This window comes from Saccopteryx bilineata, chromosome 9, assembly GCF_036850765.1.
Source record: "Saccopteryx bilineata isolate mSacBil1 chromosome 9, mSacBil1_pri_phased_curated, whole genome shotgun sequence".
Taxonomy (NCBI): domain Eukaryota; kingdom Metazoa; phylum Chordata; class Mammalia; order Chiroptera; family Emballonuridae; genus Saccopteryx; species Saccopteryx bilineata.
The window spans coordinates 26209759-26230620 of record NC_089498.1 but is presented as its reverse complement, the minus strand read 5'-3'; the positions used below and the strand labels follow the sequence as shown (position 1 = coordinate 26230620).

Below are 20862 nucleotides of genomic sequence, written 5' to 3'. Positions count from 1 at the left end.
AAAACCTGATTAATCCAAAAGTTATTTATTTAGATATTTATTTAGCGATTAGGTATCTCGGGTAACCTATACTTCTCTTGTGCTTTCGGCACAGCCTATGTCGTCTTAAGTGTCATGTGACCAGACCTTTCCAAAATCAGTGTCCTGAAGCAATCCAATGACACCTTTCTCATGGCTTCCCATGGCTCTGAAGCAGGTTGTACGTGAAATGTCTCTGAGACGGGAGTTTGTTGTGAAAGCTCTTCTGAGGAGATGAAGTAGACATCCCCTTCCCCCGACCGCACACTTTATTTACATCTGGCCTATGTCTCCACTGCAGAAACTGAGTTACTTCCTGGCTCTGCCGCCTCAGAAGAGATAAATGACCCCTATGGGTCATTGCCTCTAAATATACCAAAGCTATTGCTCAGAATGAGTAAAAACCATCTTCAGGCCTTTAGAAAACTCTCCTAACATAAAAAACAATGCACGAACAGAACTCATAACTTAATTTTACAATGAGTTTTGGATATAAAGAGAAAGTGTAATGCGGCCTATAAATATGGAAGAATCTGAACCGAGTTGATTCGATGCAGCCCGGTTCTTCCCAATGCTGCCAAAATGCATCAACACAATTTTGTTGGTGGTGTCCTTGCACCATTACCTATCTGTAATAAACAGTCATTGTAAATTACACTCCACCTCGGAACAATGATTTTTCAGTCATTTTACAATAGATTAAATTGTGTCATTATTCAAAAATATGGGCGCATTCTCCATGAGAGGTTTTATGCCTCTTCATGATTACGTCATGGTCTTGAATTGGTTTTTTTTTCATGTGACGAAACTAAAAGCCTTTAAAAATTAGCCACACGACTTTATTCCGTCAAATTTCCTTTGATTAATTACATCTTAGAGAGATCTCTTTTTAAATAATTTTCAAGTAAATAGTTCTTTTAAAGGAGCGAGCTGAGGAGTCATCATCTTTGGCGTTGGTTCTTCACACATTCTCAACCGCATCCTTAACAAGGAAACCACGTGGGCTGTCTGTCTTTTCAGAAGGGGGGCCACACTGGGGGGCCCTTTTCTTTGTCCTCCAGTGCTCATCTGTACAGATGAGGATGAACTGTAGGAACAATTTTTCACTCCAATCATCATTAATGAGCATTACTAGCAGACATCAAGGAAAGAGAGTAATTTTTATGTAACAATATCAAATTGTACTATGATGGCATAGAAACGTCTCTAACCCTCTATTACAATTAACAGGCAACTCTAGCAGAATTCGGTTTCACTGATCTTATTCTGTCGAGTCCTGCAGATCCTAAGACTGGCCTGTCCAGGATCTCTCCGCTGTGGCTATGCCCGCTTTCCACCCCCGAGACACTGAATCCACACCCCTGCCGATTCCTTCTTCTGTCTCTCTCCCATCCATGCCTGTTCAATAATAAATTCACCCGCACAATAGTGTAAGCCCTCTACCACGGCTTTATTTTTTACTTAATCTTGGTGCAGGTACATTTTAAAAAGCATGTTCACAATTGAAGAAATAAACAATCATCTTTTTACTTTAGACAACATTCTAGTGTTATCACTGCATGAAAGTTTCTAGATTTGGCAGCTGATAAATATATCATTTGGGATTTGCGACTTTGCTTTTATCATTTGGTAGTTTTTGAAGTGTCAGGGGAGCTCTGTGTTTTAGGATGTCTGATGGCCAGATGAAAGTGACGGGGGTGAGAGTACTGTCAAAGGAGCCCACCTGCTCTTCCCACCTGGAGCACATGCTTGTGATGATGTGTGACTCTGACAAAATCCCCGTGTCTACCTTACCATTTGCTCTACTATTAAAATCAGATATAAAGAGAAAATGTAATGCGGCCATCTCTTTCAGCATCGTGAGTGTTCTTTTGATTTGAGACATGACACTTCTGACCTGTGCTCCTGTATCCTGATAGGGAGAAACAATGGCTTTAAATTTCTAGGTCTGGCCAGTTTAGAATAATACAGCTAACTCTCTGAAAAGGACTCAAGTAGAATGAAGTTACACCATACACTAAAGAAGTCTATGACATTTTAATTGTTAAAATATTCAAAAATCAACTCGATGAATATAAACTAGGATTTTTAAGTAGTTTCTTACAAGAATAAAGTCACGGTGTGAATTGAAGATAGTCCATGACATTTTAAATGTTAAAATATTAAAAAATCAACCTGCTCAATTAAAAAAAGAATGACTTTCTGTAGTTTTCTTACTTTTCTTGTTCTAAACTCTACTTGTCTTTTAAAACTTGCTTTTAAAATAACCAGTCCATTATCTTAAGAGGGATTTCACAATATATTTACAAAATCACAGTGCCCTTAGGTTACCTGGGTCATTTTTCCCCTCACCTTTAGGAACTGAAACAAGTTTTACATAAAGGATTTCTGGCATACTGAAGACTGTTCTTACAGCTCTTCAGTGGAGACTGAGCGGATGTCCCTTCCTTGCTGACCACACATTTTATTTACATCTGGCCAACGTCCCCACTGCAGTAACCTGAGTTACCTCCTGGCTCTGTGGCATCAGGAGAGTGTGACCACTACCGGACATTACCTCTAATATATGGCTGCTACTACTCAGAACGAGGAAAAGGAACCTCCCGCTTGGACTTGGATCATAAAACTATTCTAACATATAAAACTATGGGACAGCAGAATTCAGAGTGAATTATAAATATGAAAAGCAAATTCAATGTGCCCAATTCATGATAGGATGATGTGCTTGGCTAAAACCTTGATTTTTTTCCACCATAGCTCCCAGCTTAATACATTATTATTGCCCAAGTTAGTGAGTCCTTAAATATTTAAAGTGTAGAGAAGGTTTCTATGTCGTCATAGTACAGTTTGATGTTATTTCTTCAAATCTACCCTCCTTTCTCAATATCTGTTACCAATGTTTGTTAACAGTGAGAGTAATCCAAATTTAACCCGTAGTGCTTCCTGAAGTTAAGCCAGGAGTGCTGGAGAAAGTGGGAGCGGGGAATTCTTCCCTCGTTTCTGGGTTTCCCTCCGAAATGGCAGTGGGTGGTCATGTCCTCCGGTCTTCAGTCGAAAATGGAGGCAAATTACAACTCCAAGAAAACAAAACAACTAGTCAATGTTTATATTCTGTCCCATTAAAGGAAATGTTCAGAAATTATAAAATGATACAAGTATTGTAATTTATTTTAATTTGGAGGTTGTTTTGAGTATATTTTATCTAAAGCAACATAGGTTATATTACACAATTAGATACAGAGCAACATTTTGTGTAATGATTACCTGTATGCTCATTAACCCGAAGCTCTGTGGGGGCAGAGGCAGTGTCTACCTGCTGAGTGACATTCTCTGTGTCACACAACAGGTGGCCACCAAATATGTGTTAAATGCATCAGTGAGCCAAACGGACTTACAAAAATGAAGGGCAGATTTGATAAACAGGTCAATAAAAATGTGTGTGTCTTGCAGACCCAGGGCCCAGTGCCAGGCTCTGCAATGCATCAGCACACTTGGGCCAAGACTATGCTTCCCACAGGCCTCTCCCAGCCAGTGCGGTCACAGAAGGGGGTCTAAGGCAGGCCATTCTTGGAAAACATGGGACTTCTGATTGCTGACTGACTCAAGAGATCCCCATATGGCGTGTACACTACCCAGTGCAGCAGAGAAGTCCAGGACACTTCTCACTGTCCCTCTCCCTCCCCATCACTGGAGGCAGAGTGGGCATGACCATCTAACAGCAGTGCTGGTCTTGGTCAGCACCTTCCCTATTTTCTTTCTCAAAAGTGTTCCCTTAGTAAAATGCTCACATGGTTAATTTTGTCTTGTCAACCGCTTCTTGGAGGACCTGGACTAACATAATAAGAAACTTCAAGACTGAGCAACTCCCTGGAAAATTAATAATTCCATTTTAGCATCTATTTTACTGTAAGTTAATATATTACATTAAAATACAATAATATACTACATAACATTTAATTGTAATGTCATATACCACGCTCTGTTTGACCATAAATTATTAGTCTGCTTTGAATTACAAATGATTCAAAGTCAGCATGAGTCCTTGGTCAAGATCCACACCTTAGGCACAATAAATTCTTTCTTACACTTTTAAGAGAATGAGGAGCAGTTCATTGCTGAATTTGGACTTCGATCTTATTTTTCAGCATGCACAAAATGTTTGTGAATAATATGCTATTCTTGAATAAAACCATTAATATCTTTAATTCCACACTAATCTCCCCTTTTAATTTACAGAAAGGGAGACAAATATTTATATAATGAATGTTATTCTACTGCTTGGTTAATACAATCCTTCTCATAGAATGCAGATCAGTTTCCCATTTGTTTTACAATACATTTAACATATTTCTACTCACAAAAATATTTTCCACCAGTAACTATGGCATTAAACTTGAAGATGTTATTCCTTCAAAAATATGATTTTTATCAACATTAGACATGATTGTTAGAATTTTCTATCTTGTTTTTTACATTTATTTTTACGTTATGCCTCGTTCTCAGACCCTGATAACATTCAAGAACTCTTGAGCTGAGGATTTGTCCTATTTACTTGAATTTTTTATTACTCTAATTGAATTTATATAATTTACACTATGAAACGCCCTTGGAATATTTCAGTTAAGTGTCCCCGTATCTCAGTGGGACCTTGTACATATATTTCGTGGCCACTACAGGGCGCTGGGGGAACGCCACGGTTCAGGAGTGTCCCTTGTTGCAGGGCCGGCGGCTGGGCCCTGGGTCACTTACTCTCCTCCAGTTGGAGGTCTGTAAGCACATGCTTATTGACCCCTGTTTGTCAAATATGCTTCTCATTTTGTAAGCCCATTTGGCTTACTGATTTTGGTGCTCCTCATAGCACTAGAAAGCCTATAAACATTTGTATACTAACTATTAACCTTCTCAAGGGCCAATATTTTGACCATTCACCCATGGGTTTAATCAAACATTCTCAAGATTGTGAGATTATGTACAGGGAATGGAAGGAATGACTAATCAAGTTACAAATCATGAAAAAGGTCAAAAAATTACTTTTAATCCATTTACTAGATTGGATAAAACAGGTTTCCAAACCCGGGTTCGATTCCCGGCCAGGGCACATAGGAGAAGCGCCCATTTGCTTCTCCACCCCTCCGCCGCGCCTTCCTCTCTGTCTCTCTCTTCCCCTCCGCAGCCAAGGCTCCATTGGAGCAAAAGATGGCCCGGGCGCTAGAGTGGCTCATGTCGCAATATGGCGACACCCAGGAGGGTCGCAACATGGCGACGCCCAGGATGGGCAGAGCATCGCCCCCTGGTGGGCAGAGCGTCGCCCCCTGGTGGGCGTGCCGGGTGGATCCCGGTCGGGCGCATGCGGGAGTCTGTCTGACTGTCTCTCCCTGTTTCCAGCTTCAGAAAAATGAAAAAAAAAAAAAAAAAAAAAAAAAAAACAGGTTTCCTGTTACTGCTATCTTCTTTCCTTGGTATTTTTGAAGTGTGAGGACGGTATCATGTTTCATCACGCCAGCGTGGCATTACAAAGGAGAGAGCTTGCTCAGCCTGCGGGAAGTCCCTTCTCACGATTACATATACCCTGAGAAGTACAGCTGCTGCCCTCATCACTCTCTTCATAATTAAAACAAGAGATTTCTTTCTTTCGGCGTGACGACTTGCAGGTGTGTGTAGGTGTGTGTGAGCCTGTGTCCATGGAATAGGACTCTGCTGATCCAGGTTTATGCATCATAAGCAGAGGAGAGGTTGTTTCTTTTACTCACCTGAAATCCTGCCCAGTACAATAGATTTGACTGCACTGAATTCTGTACCTGATGACAGGTGGACTTGTCTCCTTGCATTCTCGTCAATCTACAAAATTGTTACATGAGATACAAAAAAAATCCAAATGGTTGCCGTTTTGTTAAGAAGAGGACAGGAAGCAAAGGAAGAAAAAAAAAAAAGAGATAAAATAGGCAATTTGTTAGTACGGCCCCAAAGAATTAAAAATAATTTTTTTTTAAAGATACCACTGCATCCCACCTTCTACCCCTTAATCACTTTATTCTTCTCCACTGTATAAAAAAGACAAAATTGTTTCAGCCAATATTGTTTTTTTTACTTGAGTTATTCAGCTAAGAAATTTTCCTCTGTGCAGAGGGCTGAAACATTACTGCTTTTCTTCAAAGGCTCATAAAGTAAATAATTCCACTTTCTCTGCTGTGACTCACATAATTTCTAATATATTCTGATATTGCAATAATTAATTTCTGTGCTGGAATTATGGCTACATTTCGACCCATTCGAAGTAAACTGGTTTCATTAGAGCAGTGACATTCCCACCAGTAAACTAGATAGCATTTGCCTTCCAAGCAGTAAAACAAATGAGGAAAGTTTGTATATGTAAGTATCAAATCCTAATAATATCTTGATCAGAATCTTAACCCTTAAAAAACTCTGCCCACATTTGGTGGTCTGCGCCTGATCTGGCACCGAAAGCATGTCCTGTTCCTGCCACTCTTTATCCGTTTCTGCTGGAGGTCCTTTGTGCTGGCGAGTCCTAACTGTAGCCACTGCTTCTCCTGGATGTACTAAGTTACCTCTACGAAGACCAGTCCTTCTTCTCTGTTAATCTCGATGTGGTGAAGTTGCCCATCAGCCACGTTTATGAAATCAAAGGTAACAACATCAGGTTCTTGATATCTATTTAGCTTGTATCTGATCTGCAAACTTCCTAAAGGAGGGGGGAAATGATATTTTAGTTAAAATTGTATTTTTAAGAAGTACTCATAAAAATTCAGAGTATGTTTTTTGTTATTTTGTAATTTCTGGAGAACATCCACCATCTTTTATTTGGGTGTATCCTTTCATCATAATTCCTAGAAGTCAGTTTCTGTGCAAAATCGCACTAATTAAAAAATCAAGAACAAGCATGTTGTTAATAAGTAGTGTTTTTCTTGTAAATTGTTAATCTCCCCCCCCCCACCAGAAGATAATATACAATTAATCAAACACAAATCTCTGTACTAGTTTCTAACTTAAAAAAAAAAAAATCAGACTCGGTATTATAAAGTGCCAAACCATTGTGGAATATTATATTAGCATTCTGTTTCTATACTCTCATTTGTTTAAAAAGTATGTCTTCCACTACTGAAATACAGCTAATAGAATTAGTATAACCAAACGTGGTTTTACAAAATATGAGAGATATTTTAGCCAAGTGGTCATGGTTATAAACTTTGGAATGAAATTAGGGTAAAAATGAATGGTTTTAAGCCAAACTTGCTATTGGACTTAATAGTACTCAGTTATCTATAAAAGTGTCAATTAATTTATGTCACAGAAATATCTTCCAATTTAACATAGAAAATGTCCTAGCATATAGATAAGCTTTAAGTTCAAAATGTAGACAGAAAGGATAAGTATACTTATCAAACAACATCATTTTTATTTTTGGTGTTTGATGCTCTTCGGAAGCCTTATTTGATTTAGTTGAAATGATAAATTCACATATTGGTAAATGTGTTTATTTTCTTCACGCTAAGAATATATTTATAAAACTGTTCACTTTAATCAGGATATTGGGAAGAGGAAAAATGGCAGTAAACAGTGTTCTGTGACAAGGCTTCTGGAGCATCCATATCCTAATTCACACGCCCTGACACGTGTCAGGGTCCCAGCACACCCTATCACTATTTTATTGCCTATAATTAGCATCGGCAGATTATTTTGCGGACATTTCCATGTCCACAACACTAGTTTGTTAACATTCCTTCAAAATTCTGTACTTTGATGTGAAGGAAATACTCATTATGTACAGAGCAGCATCTTATTTCAAAACAAACCACGGACCTGATAGTGAGAATCATGAGGAATAGTCAAGTGCTTCTAGCAATAAAATATAACAAATATTTTATAGAAACAAATTAATATTCACATAGGATATGTGTAATTATCAAAATCATAAAGAGATAAATGCATCTTAATTCCTTTAAATAATCCATTCAGATTAAACGTATAGGATAGTACGGAAAAAACCAAAATTGAATACAGGGACATAGGCACGCTTTTTCTTCCTGTTTACAGTCTGAGGAGAAGGACAGGAGAATGATCCATATTATTACTGATATAATATGCTCTAACTCAATCTCCTCTCTCTCCCCTGAAAGGCACTCACCATTTTTGGCGATGATAACGGAAAGATATTCTTTATAAAAAGAGCTCACGTAAAGCAGAGAGCTTGGTGTCCGTGCTGTTCTGAAGCTCAATGTGATCATCTCTCTGCTCAGCTTCACATCACCATGAAATGAAGCCGCCTGGGAGCTGGAGTTTTTACTTAAGGAATAGTTTTCTTGAAAATTGTAAATCACGGATGAGCCAGACCCAAAATATGCAGCGATCTCTGAAATGATACATGTGTTTTATGTTAAAAAAAAAAGTGCCCAAGGATCTTGTTTCAGTTATGTTAACTGATATTTTTTAATTAAAAATAACAAATGATATATCAAATACCCTCCCCCACCAGAATTAAGTAACACTGTGAATTAACAGAGCTTTCACGGTGGTCGATGTAAAGACTTTACGTTAGAATCACATGCAATTAATTCACTGGTTAATCTTATAATTGAAAGCTTAATGCTCTCCTGAGTTTAGACCCTAAACCAGGCCTCTGGGCTGCCACCTCCCTTCCCATCCATTTTCCTAGTTAAACTTTAAGTCCTATCTCTCATTTTGTAGCTGAAATACACTAGTCTTCCTGTATTGGGAAAAAATGAAATTTGAGGACTCCGACTATCTTCCAGGATCAACAGGCAGAAATTTTTCTTTTTTTTTTTTTTTTTAATTATTTTATTTTATTTTATTCATTTTAGAGAGGAGAGGGAGAGACAGAGAGAGAGAAGGGGGGGAGGAGCTGGAAGCATCAACTCCCATATGTGCCTTGACCAGGCAAGCCCAGGGTTTTGAACCAGCGACCTCAGCACTTCCAGGTCAACGCTTTATCCCACTGCGCCACCACAAGTCAGGCCAGAAATTTTTCTTTATGCTTAAAGACTTACTCATATTTATTGAGCACTACAACGAAAACGCTAAGTCTACCATTAACGGGAGAGAGGAGAAATGGGCATGTGTGTAGTGGTGATCAACCTAAAGAACTATCCAGCCTCTTTTAATACAAAAGCAGAGAACTTTACTTATATGAAATTAATATCCCAAATTCCCCCACACATGCGTGCACACACATCAAATATATGTGTATAAAATAAAGACGGCAGCGGGAAGGACTTTTGAACCCAGAATCCTGCTTCTTCCCATTATTGACAGGGCCAGTTGCTGGATATGAGTTGTAGACCAGGGGTCCCCAAACTACGGCCCGCGGGCCACATGCAGCCCCCTGAGGCCATTTATCCGGCCCCCACCACACTTCCAGAAGGGGCACCTCTTTCATTGGTGGTCAGTGAGAGGAGCATAGTTCCCATTGAAATACTGGTCAGTTTGTTGATTTAAATTTACTTGTTCTTTATTTTAAATGTTATATTTGTTCCCGTTTTGTTTTTTTTACTTTAAAATAAGATATGTGCAGTGTGCATAGGGATTTGTTCATAGTTTTTTTTTATAGTCTGGCCCTCCAATGGTCTGAGGGACAGTGAACTGGCCCCCTGTGTAAAAAGTTTGGGGACCCCTGTTGTAGACGATGCTTACAGGGAACATAGCAATGTTTCCACTTCCTTGGCATTTCAGGAGGTTTTTCATTTTACCATTTTTATTATCTATAATATACTTTTTATATTTGATATAATATGTGAGGGCAGAAAAACACTTCTAATTGCACTTAACAAGATGAACCAGAAAGCATTTCAATTCAGAAAACGAAGACATCATCTTGTGACCAAGTAGTGTTCATTCTAACTTTATATGTAAAAAATCTTCTAAGATGATAGCAGCAGTGTGTGCTTTATGACTACAGGTTGACTTTAAATTATAACTTATTCCTGATGAAAAGTAGAAGGCTTAAAGAGTGCATTTCTGACAAGTTTTCATTAAATAATTCCAAATGCATTTTTTTGCAAATTGGAGGTGGCTTTAATTTGGAGCCAATTTTTGTTAGCCTCCTTTCTGAAAAGGTTCACTAACCCAGAAACACTTAACTAAAGCAACTGAATTGAATTGGATGACAGTTTTCTATGAGAAAGTATGGAAGTATAACAAATGTTTGTATATTCAGAGACGTCTGTCCAGAACACTTAATACTATACTCAGTTCTTTTTTCTTCCACGATGTAGATCAGTGAACAAGACGAGCTGAAAAACATTCCACTATTTTACTCCACAACCAGATATTCAATATATCATAGAGTAAAATGCCCATATTTTATTACATATCAATATTTAATTAAAAAGGTATTTATAGCCCTGGCCGGTTGGCTCAGTGGTAGAGCGTCGGCCTAGCACGCGGAGGACCCGGGTTCGATTCCCGGCCAGAGCACACAGGAGAAGCGCCCATTTGCTTCTCCACCCCTCCGCCACGCCTTCCTCTCTGTCTCTTTCTTCCCCTCCCGCAGCCAAGGCTCCATTGGAGCAAAGATGGCCCGGGCGCTGGGGATGGCTCTGTGGCCTCTGCCTCAGGCACTAGAGTGGCTCTGGTCGCAACATGGCAACGCCCAGGATGGGCAGAGCATCGCCCCCTGGTGGGCAGAGTGTCGCTCCTGGTGGGCGTGCTGGGTGGATCCCGGTCGGGCGCATGCGGGAGTCTGTCTGACTGTCTCTCCCTGTTTCCAGCTTCAGAAAAATGCAAAAAAAAAAAAAAAAAAGGTATTTATACCTGTCCAGGCATTGGCACAGTGGATAGAGACTGGGGTGCAGAGAACCAGGTTCGAAACCCCGAGGTTTCCGACTTGAGTGCGGGCTCATATGGTTTGAGCACAGCCCACCAGCTTGAACCCAAGGTCGCTGGCTTGAGCAAGGAGGCACTCAGTCTGCTGCAGCCCCCCAGTCAAGGCACATATGAGAAAGCAATCAATGAACAACTAAGGTGCCACAACAAAGAATTGATACTTCTCGTCTCTCTCCCTTCCTGTCTGTCCCTGTTTCTCTCTCTGTCTCTGTCACAAAAAATAAATAAATAAATAAAAATAAAAAGATATTTATATTCCTGGAAAAATATGTTTGAAAAATGCAAACAGGTCCTGGCCAGTTGACTCAGTGGTAGAGCATCAGCCCTGTGTGTGGATGTCCCGGGTTTGATTCCTGCTCAGGGCACACAGGAGAAGAACCCATCTGCTTTTCCATCCCTTTCCCTTTAACTTCTCTCTCTCTCTCTCTCTTTCTCCCCCCCCCTCTTTTCCCCTCCTGCAGCCATGGCTCGATTGGAGCGAGTTGGCCCCAAGCACTGAGGATGGCTCCATGGCCTCTGCCACAGGTGCTAAGAAGAGCTCAGTTGCTGAGCAATGGAGCAATACCCCAGGCAGGCAGAGCATCGCCCCCTAGTGGACTTGCCAGGTGGATCCTGGTCAGGGTCTATGCAGGAGGGAAGTCTGTCTCTCTGCCTCCCCTCCTTTCACTGAATTAAAAAAAGGAAAAGAAACAATGAAACAAATTTAAAAAATCACAACACTTTCTAGATTTTCCTGCATTGTTGGCTACCTTCATCAAAAATAACAATAATGCCTTTAATGATTTTAAAATAGAGAACTGCCCCAAGAAGCAGGTTGTTGACAACCATATTAAGAACATCAATATTGGATAGGAAAAAAATCAGATTAAACACCTAACACTTTAAGACATCTAGAAGCAACATTAAAGAATTTATAATTAATAGACACTTTTTAAAAATTGAGGTAATCCTAAGTAATGAAGTGTGAGTAGACTAAAAAAGTAATTTGCTAAAAAAAAAAATAGAACAACAAAACCAAAAAGAGAAATGAAAATATTTTTGTTTCAAATAGCAGCACAGACAGTAATGGATAGACATTCATAATGCATATGGTTTTCCTGTTAAGGTACTCCATGCCATGCTTACCATCTGCGCAGAACGGCCCTGTGTATGCAGAGAAGGTGCAGTCACAAGAGAACCCACTGGGCCTTTCTCTGCACTTCCCTCCATTGAGACACAACTTTCCATAGCTGCTGCAATGCCCTCGACAACCCGGCTCCACTCCAGGGGTCACCTTGGCTCTTTCCTCAAGGTCCAGCGCCAGCCCATTCAACTGCAGAGACCGGATGCAGCCCAGAAAGCCTCTCTGTCTGGTGGCCGTTCCACCTACAAGGGAAATACTGCAAATGGAAACACGTTCCTAGGTTTTTTATTCAGGATTTAAAGACCAAACAAAACTGAGGCCTCACAGAGAGTGGCCAGAGAACAGCAAGAATTTGAAGAGCAAAAATATAACTTTGAAAGCACAATTTGTAACAAAACATTAAAAGAATTGAAAAATAATTCAGTTTTTTTTCCCCTAAAGGTGAGTTTGTACACATTTCTTTTTAAAAAATATTTATTAAACTCTTACACAGGAAAGTTATTTTCTAATTAGTTAAACAAAATAAAGGCTACGTCTTGCTTTGATTCAAATAACAATGAGATAAATTGATGTTCTTATATAGAAACTAAATTTCTTTTTGCAATTTTAAATAAGAACATATTTGTGGGTAAATGTGGTTTGTTCTTCATATTGAAAAACGCTCCTGATTTTTAACTTAGTAGGAATTATAATGAAGTCCTTGAGTTCTTCTAACTTGACTGTGCACTGATGTGGTTTTGGTTGGGCTTTTTTGGTTGAATTTTTTTCTAAATGTTGGTCCAGCGTTCATTGTTTTAAGCTTAGAAAGGTTCTCAACAAAATTGGGAAGGATAATGATGAAGTAAACAGTGATACAACATTTAAATAATATGTACTTATCAAGTCACCCTGGAGAGGTTTTAAAAGTTTGGACAGGATCAGACCCCCTTATCTGAAGGCAGAGGTTCTCAAACTTTAAGGAAAATGAGTACCGATGTCTGGGCTTCGTAAAAATGTAGATTCAGAAACTTACTCCAAGAAATACTGATTGTGTGGGCCAGAAATAGGCTGTGAATCTAAACACTTAACAATCCTCACAAGTGAATCACTTCAACACCACATTTCTTTTTACTTTTTTCTTTATTTATTTTTTCCTTTTTTTTTTTTTCAGTGAGAGGAGGGGAGGCAGAGAGACAGACTCCCACATGCACCCTGACCAGGTTCCACCTGGCAAGCCCACTAAGGGGCAATGCTATGCCCATCTGGGGCATTGCTTCATTGCAACCAGAGCCATTCTATCACCTGAGGAGGCAGCCATGGAGCTATCCTCAGTGCTCGGGGCCAACTTGCTCTAACTGAGCCATGGCTGCAGGAGGAGAGGAGAAGAGAGAGAGAGAAGCAAGAGGGGGAGGGGTGGAGAGGCAGATAGGTGCTTCTCCTATATGCCCTGACTGGGAATTGAACCCAGGTCATCCATACACTGGGCTGATGCTCTACCACTGAGCCAACCAGCCAGGGCTTAAACACCTCATTTCAAGCACTATCCTAATAAGAATGTAAGGTCTAGGTGGACTTTCACATAAATTTGTGCCCAGAAATACCATAAATTAATGCTCAGAATCTGAAACGGCAAAAGAGTACCCTAAATTACTGGGGTGATTCTACCGAAAGGCACTTAGATGGTCATGGGACTTTTTTAAAGGAGCCTCATCTCTGGATAGATGAGGCCGCCTCAGCAATAGGACCTCACACCCACTCTGTACATATTCTGTAGACATTCACTCCTCCTCCCTGTTCATTCAGCTAGCTCCTAATCTAGCTTTGATTATGTAAAACCTCCTCATCTTCAGAGATTAAACAGGGTGTTGTTGTTTTTTTATTTCATAAACAAAACTTGGCTGAAAAAATCTTCACTATTTCTCACCATCTACCAGGCTTTAGACCTTACCCATGGATTTTATACGTGATCAATTTCCCTCTATTAGAGCAAATACAGTAAGGGCTGCTTTAATCACACTGTATCCCTGGCACACAGAAGAGTGCCTAACCTGTAACAGCTGTGCAGTAACTATTTATAATAACCAATTAATTAGCAATTGACATTAATAATAACTAATTATTAATACTCAATTTATTATATATTAATTAATGCAGTTGCTAATTAAATTGGATTATACCTTAGGACTGGGAGATGGGGGCCTGGTACTTCAAAGTTTGAAGAGAAAAACACCTTTTGTTGCACAGGGATGTTTGGGTCCCTAAGACTGAGAATGAGGATAAAATTCAATGAATATAGAATACAGAATAAATCAATTTTTTATTTTTGGATAATGAAATATCATGAAGAGGAAACTAGAAAAACTAAAAAATTTGCACTCGTGATAATAACACTCTTTATAAATCAGATTCATACACATGATGGTCTCTATTCAAACAACTGTATTTAAATATCTGTATTCAAATTGCTTCAATTGACATCAGTTGTGCCTCTTCAATGAAGAACATTGACATCTTCAGGGCGTGGGTCAGGTTTTCTGTTTCTAAACCCAGAGGCAGTGTGGTGTGCAGCCAGACACACTCCAATTCCAGTTCACATGGGCGCGGCGGGGCAGAAAGAGTTGGCTGCATCCCACTCCAGACTAGCTGACAACCTTCTTGTTTCATTCCGCCTACATTTATTCAGTCTCCTGACATTCTTGTAGTCTCTCTTCTGCCTTATTTCCAGGACGTTTTTTTCCCCCTTCCACATCAAAGGTGCTCCTCACCTTAGCTTCAGACCTCCCTTTTCTCCCATCTGCTAACTCAACTCCATAACAGTGTCTAGGGGCTCAGAGTTAAGTCTTGAACAGAGACTTTTGGCATCCTCGCCGGTGTTTCTTTCCTGGGTAAGGTGGTCCGCAGCCCAGTAGCTCTTTGGAGGGGGCCAGACTCTGTGAAGACTGGATTAGAAGTTACTCCTGGTATATTTCATTTACTTCCTGTTATAGTACTTTAAATCATGGTGTATAGTTTATAGTACATAGTAATGTTAAATTACAGTCTGTTGTGCATTCGTTACTTTGAAACATTCAGTCTCTCTGATTTAGGTGTTTATCTCAGCCTTCCATGGACATAATAATGACTAAATAACTTAGAGTCCAACCACTGAATGCAATCCATTTTCAACTGTCCCAACTTGTTTGTTCTTGTTTTCTTTTGTTTCGGTTCAGATGATGAGACACTAAAGGCACAGAGAAGTCCAGGGTCAAACCCATGGGCGTAGCTGAGTGATTTTTAGAATAAACACATTGGGTTAGAGGCGGAGGCAGGGTCAGAAGCTACAGACAGGAAAAAATATGGTCAAAGAAGAAAACTTCCGATTTCTTCAACTGCTCACATCATTTTCGGTTTGAATGGCATTTCAGCTCTGCAAGTTTTATTTAGCAGCTCTCTGCTGGGCGCTGCGTCAGACACTAAAAGAACTCCTCAAAATTTTGGACTTATGGCACTAACATTATTTATAATTCAGATTCATAGACATAATGGTCTTATTTCAAATGACTGTACAGAGTTGTATGCAAAGGACCTTGCTCTCAAAGAGCTCACAGTTGACTTTAGAATTATACAGGTAAACACCTAATTATCCCATGGTGCTATTGGTAGAAATAAATACCAGCAGAGAAGAAGGTCAGAGGACAGGGATATTAACAGGAAAAAAATATATCTACCTGTGGAAAACACATGTTTAAATAGTATTTGTAACAGAAGAAAAGCAACTCTCCACTTTGTAAACAGAACTTCTTAGTTCTGTACTTTTAAAAAGCTAATGTTTACCCAGTCAAATAGTCTTAACTACCTTTTAAATGTATCAGAAAAGTAATGTCTAATTAAATATAAACATATGCGACATACAGGTAGTGAGGATTTTTACTTTACCATTAAGTTTTGAGTTAATAACATTTTAGTTTAAGAGGGGACTATTCTGGAAAACATGGATATTGTAAATGGGACTGGGTTAAAAAGCTTAATGAAAGATTCCAATGCCTTTTCAGGGTTAGAGTATGTCCAATTAAAATGAGCTGCAGTTTGATTAATTGATTCTGGATGCTTCTGCTGAGCTATTACATTTGAAACTGTCTTCCAATTAATTTTCTATCAATTTACCTGCCATACTATATCAGATATAATGAATTCCAGATCTTACCAAGCACTGAGTATTTTGTTAGACAAAAGCCAAAGCTTTCTATGTGAATGACTATAACGAGTTTGTTGCCTTACATAACAGTATCCGGGCAATCACCTAAATACGCGCGCTAGGCCTGTGCGGAGACTCAGGGCGGCCAATCCTTTCATCGCGTCCCTTACTCTCAGGGAGTTAGTCTAGGTGACAGATGCTATTGTCACAGAGAACAAGCTGGCTCTCTCCTATGCCAATTTCCCAGTATTTCTTCCTCTACCACTTCTTGTGGCAGAAAGACCTTTAATTCGTAATGGCAAATTATTTATGTGCTGTGCTTGGATATATGAGGATTAATTGGGAACAACTACATAATTCACCGGGGGTCTTACAGAAAGAAAAAAAATCAAGATCCCCACACTTCTCTTTCAAATTCAAAGTCGGGAGAGCTTGCCTGGCAGAGGATAGGGCTCTCGCTGACCCCGGCACTGTGGCGGAGAAAGCAACGGGGACCCTGACCACAGACCAGCTTGGGGCATGAAAGGGACAGGGCATGTAGGCTGGGCCCCGCACGGAGTCAGGGGATCGAAGGAAAGAAGTGCTCTCCTGTATACCAGGCATCGGCTTGCTGGTCCTGCCCTACGTAGCCAGCCTCGGGGAAGACAGCCCTGCAGAGGCCACGGGGTTTGTTCATGTGGACTGGAAGCCCGGCTATAATCCTGCCGTGGAATAGTCCTCATGGAGCGGAACCCTGGGAGGGCTGGGAAGAGGAAGACTCTTCTCATGTTCAAGGAACCATTATGGTTGAAAGAGGCAGCTGGTACAGGCAATGCTGTCACAGGAGAACGTTCAGTCACTGTCCCCTAACCTAAGCTGGTGGTTAAGAACATGTCCTGCTCATAGCAGCAGCAGGAAAAGTGGGTCTGTTTAGACTTCTCCCATGTCAGAGTCACCGTGGCTCTCTGTCTGGCCATGCTGAGACCTACTGTAAAGAAAAGAATTTCTGGCGATATCAGCGATACTCTCCTATCTTACAAGAGATCCCATGTGAATTCTGATTTTAGTCAGCTATCACTCAGATCTGCCCACTGCCCATGTAAAAGTATACCGGGAGCCTCTGCAGCTGGCCGTGAAAAAGACATCTGAAGGAAGGGAGAAGATAATTGAAATAAATGATATGACTATATTAAAGAGAAATGTGACTGTTTTACACTGCACTTCGGTACTAAGGAAACATATTTACTATAAAAGAAATTTGTATAAATCATTCCAACACAAGGTTATTTGGTATTCTCTCCCTGTAACTGTCCTTGAGCCTATCAAAACCAAACTGAACATAACAGGAAAATAATCTAGAATGTATTGTAATTAAGGACTTCTGTTCATCAAAAGACACTATTAATCTGAAAATACAATCTGTAGAGATAAAGAAAAGATATGTATAATAAATTTCTCTGAAAAGGAATCATGCAAAATATATAAAGAATTTTTTTTTAAAGACAACCCTGTAGAAAATGGGCAATGGATCTGAACAGCTACTTCAAAGAGGAGGCTATCCAAGCGGTCAACAGAGACCTGTCCGAGTCTCCTAATGCTTAACACACGCACAACTTTGACCCAGTAATACCACTCCTAGGCATACATCCAATCGAAACACAAGCATATGTTCACTGGAAGACCAGTACAAGGACACAGTGGTAACATCCAACTTGGAAAGTACACAAATGCCCCTCATTGTGAATAAGCATATCTGAGTACAGGTACTGCCATGTTCCCAAAGATCCCCAGGTGATGTGAATGTGCAGTTAAGACTGAGAACCAACCTTCAAAGAGTTCAACGTTAACCCCTGTGAATGGCACTCAGAAACTGCTTGCTCTAGATACTCAATAAATATTTGTAGATTTGATGCAGTTCAAATGCAGTCCAAATGACTTCTGAGACTATGTCAGGAGTCCTTACTTCTCCTTCAGGTCCTAGTCACAAAGCATTGAAATGAGAGTTTTGTCCCATTTAAAAACCTGTCAGTAAAAGAATTTAGACAGCAAACAAAAATTGCAGAGCTGGTTGAATGAAAATCAATGCAGGGCTAATTTAAGAAGCTTCTAAGAAAAATGCTGAGTTTACAAACCAAAATAGAAAATGACCACTGTCACATGTCGGCTTTAAAAATGATGGATTCTTCTCTCTCTGTCATTTCCGTGGCTGGAGAAAGTTTGTGGGCATATGATAACTTATGCTGCAACTCTGGACATTGAGTCCTCTCGGTGTTAACAAGGTCAAGGGCATATGTTTAATAAACCAATTAGTATCGTGTCACTAAACTTAATAAATAGCACCTCTGAATAGTACTATTTAAGATATGTCATAAATCACACACATACAAGAAAGGGCCAAGTGAAAGAATGTACAGAAAAGATCAGGACAGACCCCCTGCCATAATTAGGAGCAAGGATAGAGAAAGACGGTCTTCAAATAGGTGACTCATCATTTTTATTATGAAAAACAACGTGACGGTTGAGATTTTGGAGGGGAAAGGAGGAAATGTTCACTTCCTTGGTGCTATTTATTTCTTCTACCACATCACATTAGTGTTGACTTCTCTCACTTCTTTATACAAGATTTTTTGCTCATTATTTTATTAGTGCTTCCCTTTGCGTGACATCCTACAGTAGAGATTAGTTTAAGCTAATTGTTCCGACATGTGGAAATACAGGGAATGTTAAAATCCTTCTGTTTTACACTCCCTCAGTACAGGCTACCGCTAGTTGATTCTGAAACAATTTATAATTTCCTTATTCCTATATGAATCACCATGAGCAATTGTTACGCAGCTGAATTATGTTATTCATCACACCTTCCATTTATTTTTTGTGACTTTACTCAGAAGTTAAAGCAGTAGTCTTGCCTCAGAGATTCACGGTGAGAAGTGACTACGGTTTATGACTGGACTTCAGGGGAGAGGGTGAAGCAAGCCAAGCAGAAGATACTCTGGACTCTTTCATGTTGTCCCCTGGCAGGAGTCACTTCCAGAGACTGCGGCAGTTTTATTCTCAAAACAATGTAATGTCAATAAGCATCATCAACACAGGCCTGGCTACGGTAGCACAGTGAGAGGGAGAATATATATTCAAAACTAACATATATTCGAACATCCAGAGTGTTTTTTATATGTACATCGAAAGCATTAATGATAGTATTTCAAACGTTTCTACATTACCCAACTCTCTACTATTTCCTACTTTTATTTGGTATTTGAAATATTTCACAACAGTTTTTATGTTTTCTGCTAAATATGTTAATGAGCAAAAAGGCCTATTTTTGGGAAAAGCTACTACATACGAGGATAATAAAAAATGTATCTTAGACAGACTAACACTAACTGAGTCTTTTAATTTTGTCCTGCATTTAAATTATTTTTTTATTTATTTATTCATGTTAGAGAAGAGAGAGAGAGAGAAAGAGAGAGAGAGAGAGAGAGAGGAGGGGGAGGAGCAGGAAGCGTCAACTCCCATATGTGCCTTGACCGGGCAAGCCCAGGGTTTTGAACCGGCGACCTCAGTGTTCCAGGTCGACGCTTGATCCACTGCGCCACCACAGATCAGGCAAATTTTGTCCTGCATTTAAAAAAAAAATTGTTTCCATACAATTTAAAACCTTATACTATTATTATCCTCATCATTGGTGTCTGAATTTAAAAGTTTCCTTAGGAGAAAAAAGTTCTGCTGAAAACTACAGACTTACTCTTTGCAATGACATGTATTCATTCATTTGCCCCAATACTCAAATAAAAACGACAACTGTTATGCACACTTGAAAATACTGATTAGCTGTAATTATTTTTAAGATGGACGGTGAACTACAAATTAAACTCTTGAAACTGTAAGGGAAATAAAATTACCCTTTAAAATTATAACCAGAAAACCAATTATGTTGGAAGAAAGCAGGGATTCCCAGACACACAACGAGATGTCGGCTCTGGGAGCAGACGGGGGCTCCTCTGTTTGAAGTTATTAATATGCAAGGACACGGTGCTCCAGATAAGGACCCTTCTATTCATACATCTGAATTGTGCTGGCACAGAACTCATGGACCAAGAAGCCTGGGTCCTGGTGGGCATGTGATTACAGGATGGGGTGGGATCTCACTGAAGGAGAGAAAGGAAACAAGGTACATTTTCTGGGCTGGGAAGGAGGTATTTTTGCAGCCTGACACGAGTGTGGATTGTAGTATGTAACATTCTGGAGTCTAGCTCGTGGGGCCAAGGACAGTTTTAATCATGCTATCAATGAGGAAAGAGGAATAAAAGCTAACTTCCGGCAAAATGAAAAACAGAAATATCATAAGGAACCTGGAGTCCTACAAAGCAGGGCTCGCCCCCAAGGAGATGCGCTGGGGTAGGCTGTGACAATAACAGCAATAACCCTGTCATCAGCAAGCTGTGTGCACTGACATTTAAAATGTCCTGACACTACCTGTCCTTCTCCACTTCAGCCTACACACCGTTATCCCTCCTAAGGACTACTTCCACGGTCCGCTCCTGCCCTACTCCCTCCATCCATACCCCTCGCGGCAGCAAGAGGGAATGTGGGAAATGTCAGTTAGATCATGCCACTCCTCTGAACCCTTAGAATAAAATCCGAAGTCCTTGCCAATGCCCGTGAGACTCAGTATTACCTCCACCTCATTCCGGGCCACTCGTGGCTCAAGCCGACTCCCCCCCGGGCCACA

The 20862-nt window shown here is 40.0% G+C and overlaps 1 protein-coding gene across 2 annotated transcripts in view; it reads right to left on the bottom strand.

The window, feature by feature from the left end:
- The window catches only part of CNTNAP4 (contactin associated protein family member 4), a 285330-nt gene that overhangs the window by 16638 nt on the left and 247830 nt on the right, over positions 1-20862 (bottom strand). For both annotated transcript variants that reach the window (XM_066243208.1, XM_066243210.1), the window contains 4 exons: positions 12001-12240; positions 8162-8386; positions 6585-6718; positions 5769-5856 (listed from right to left, as the gene is read on the bottom strand). In XM_066243208.1, coding sequence (XP_066099305.1) covers positions 5769-5856; positions 6585-6718; positions 8162-8386; positions 12001-12240 — 687 coding nt within the window. The remainder of the gene's footprint in view (positions 1-5768; positions 5857-6584; positions 6719-8161; positions 8387-12000; positions 12241-20862) is intronic.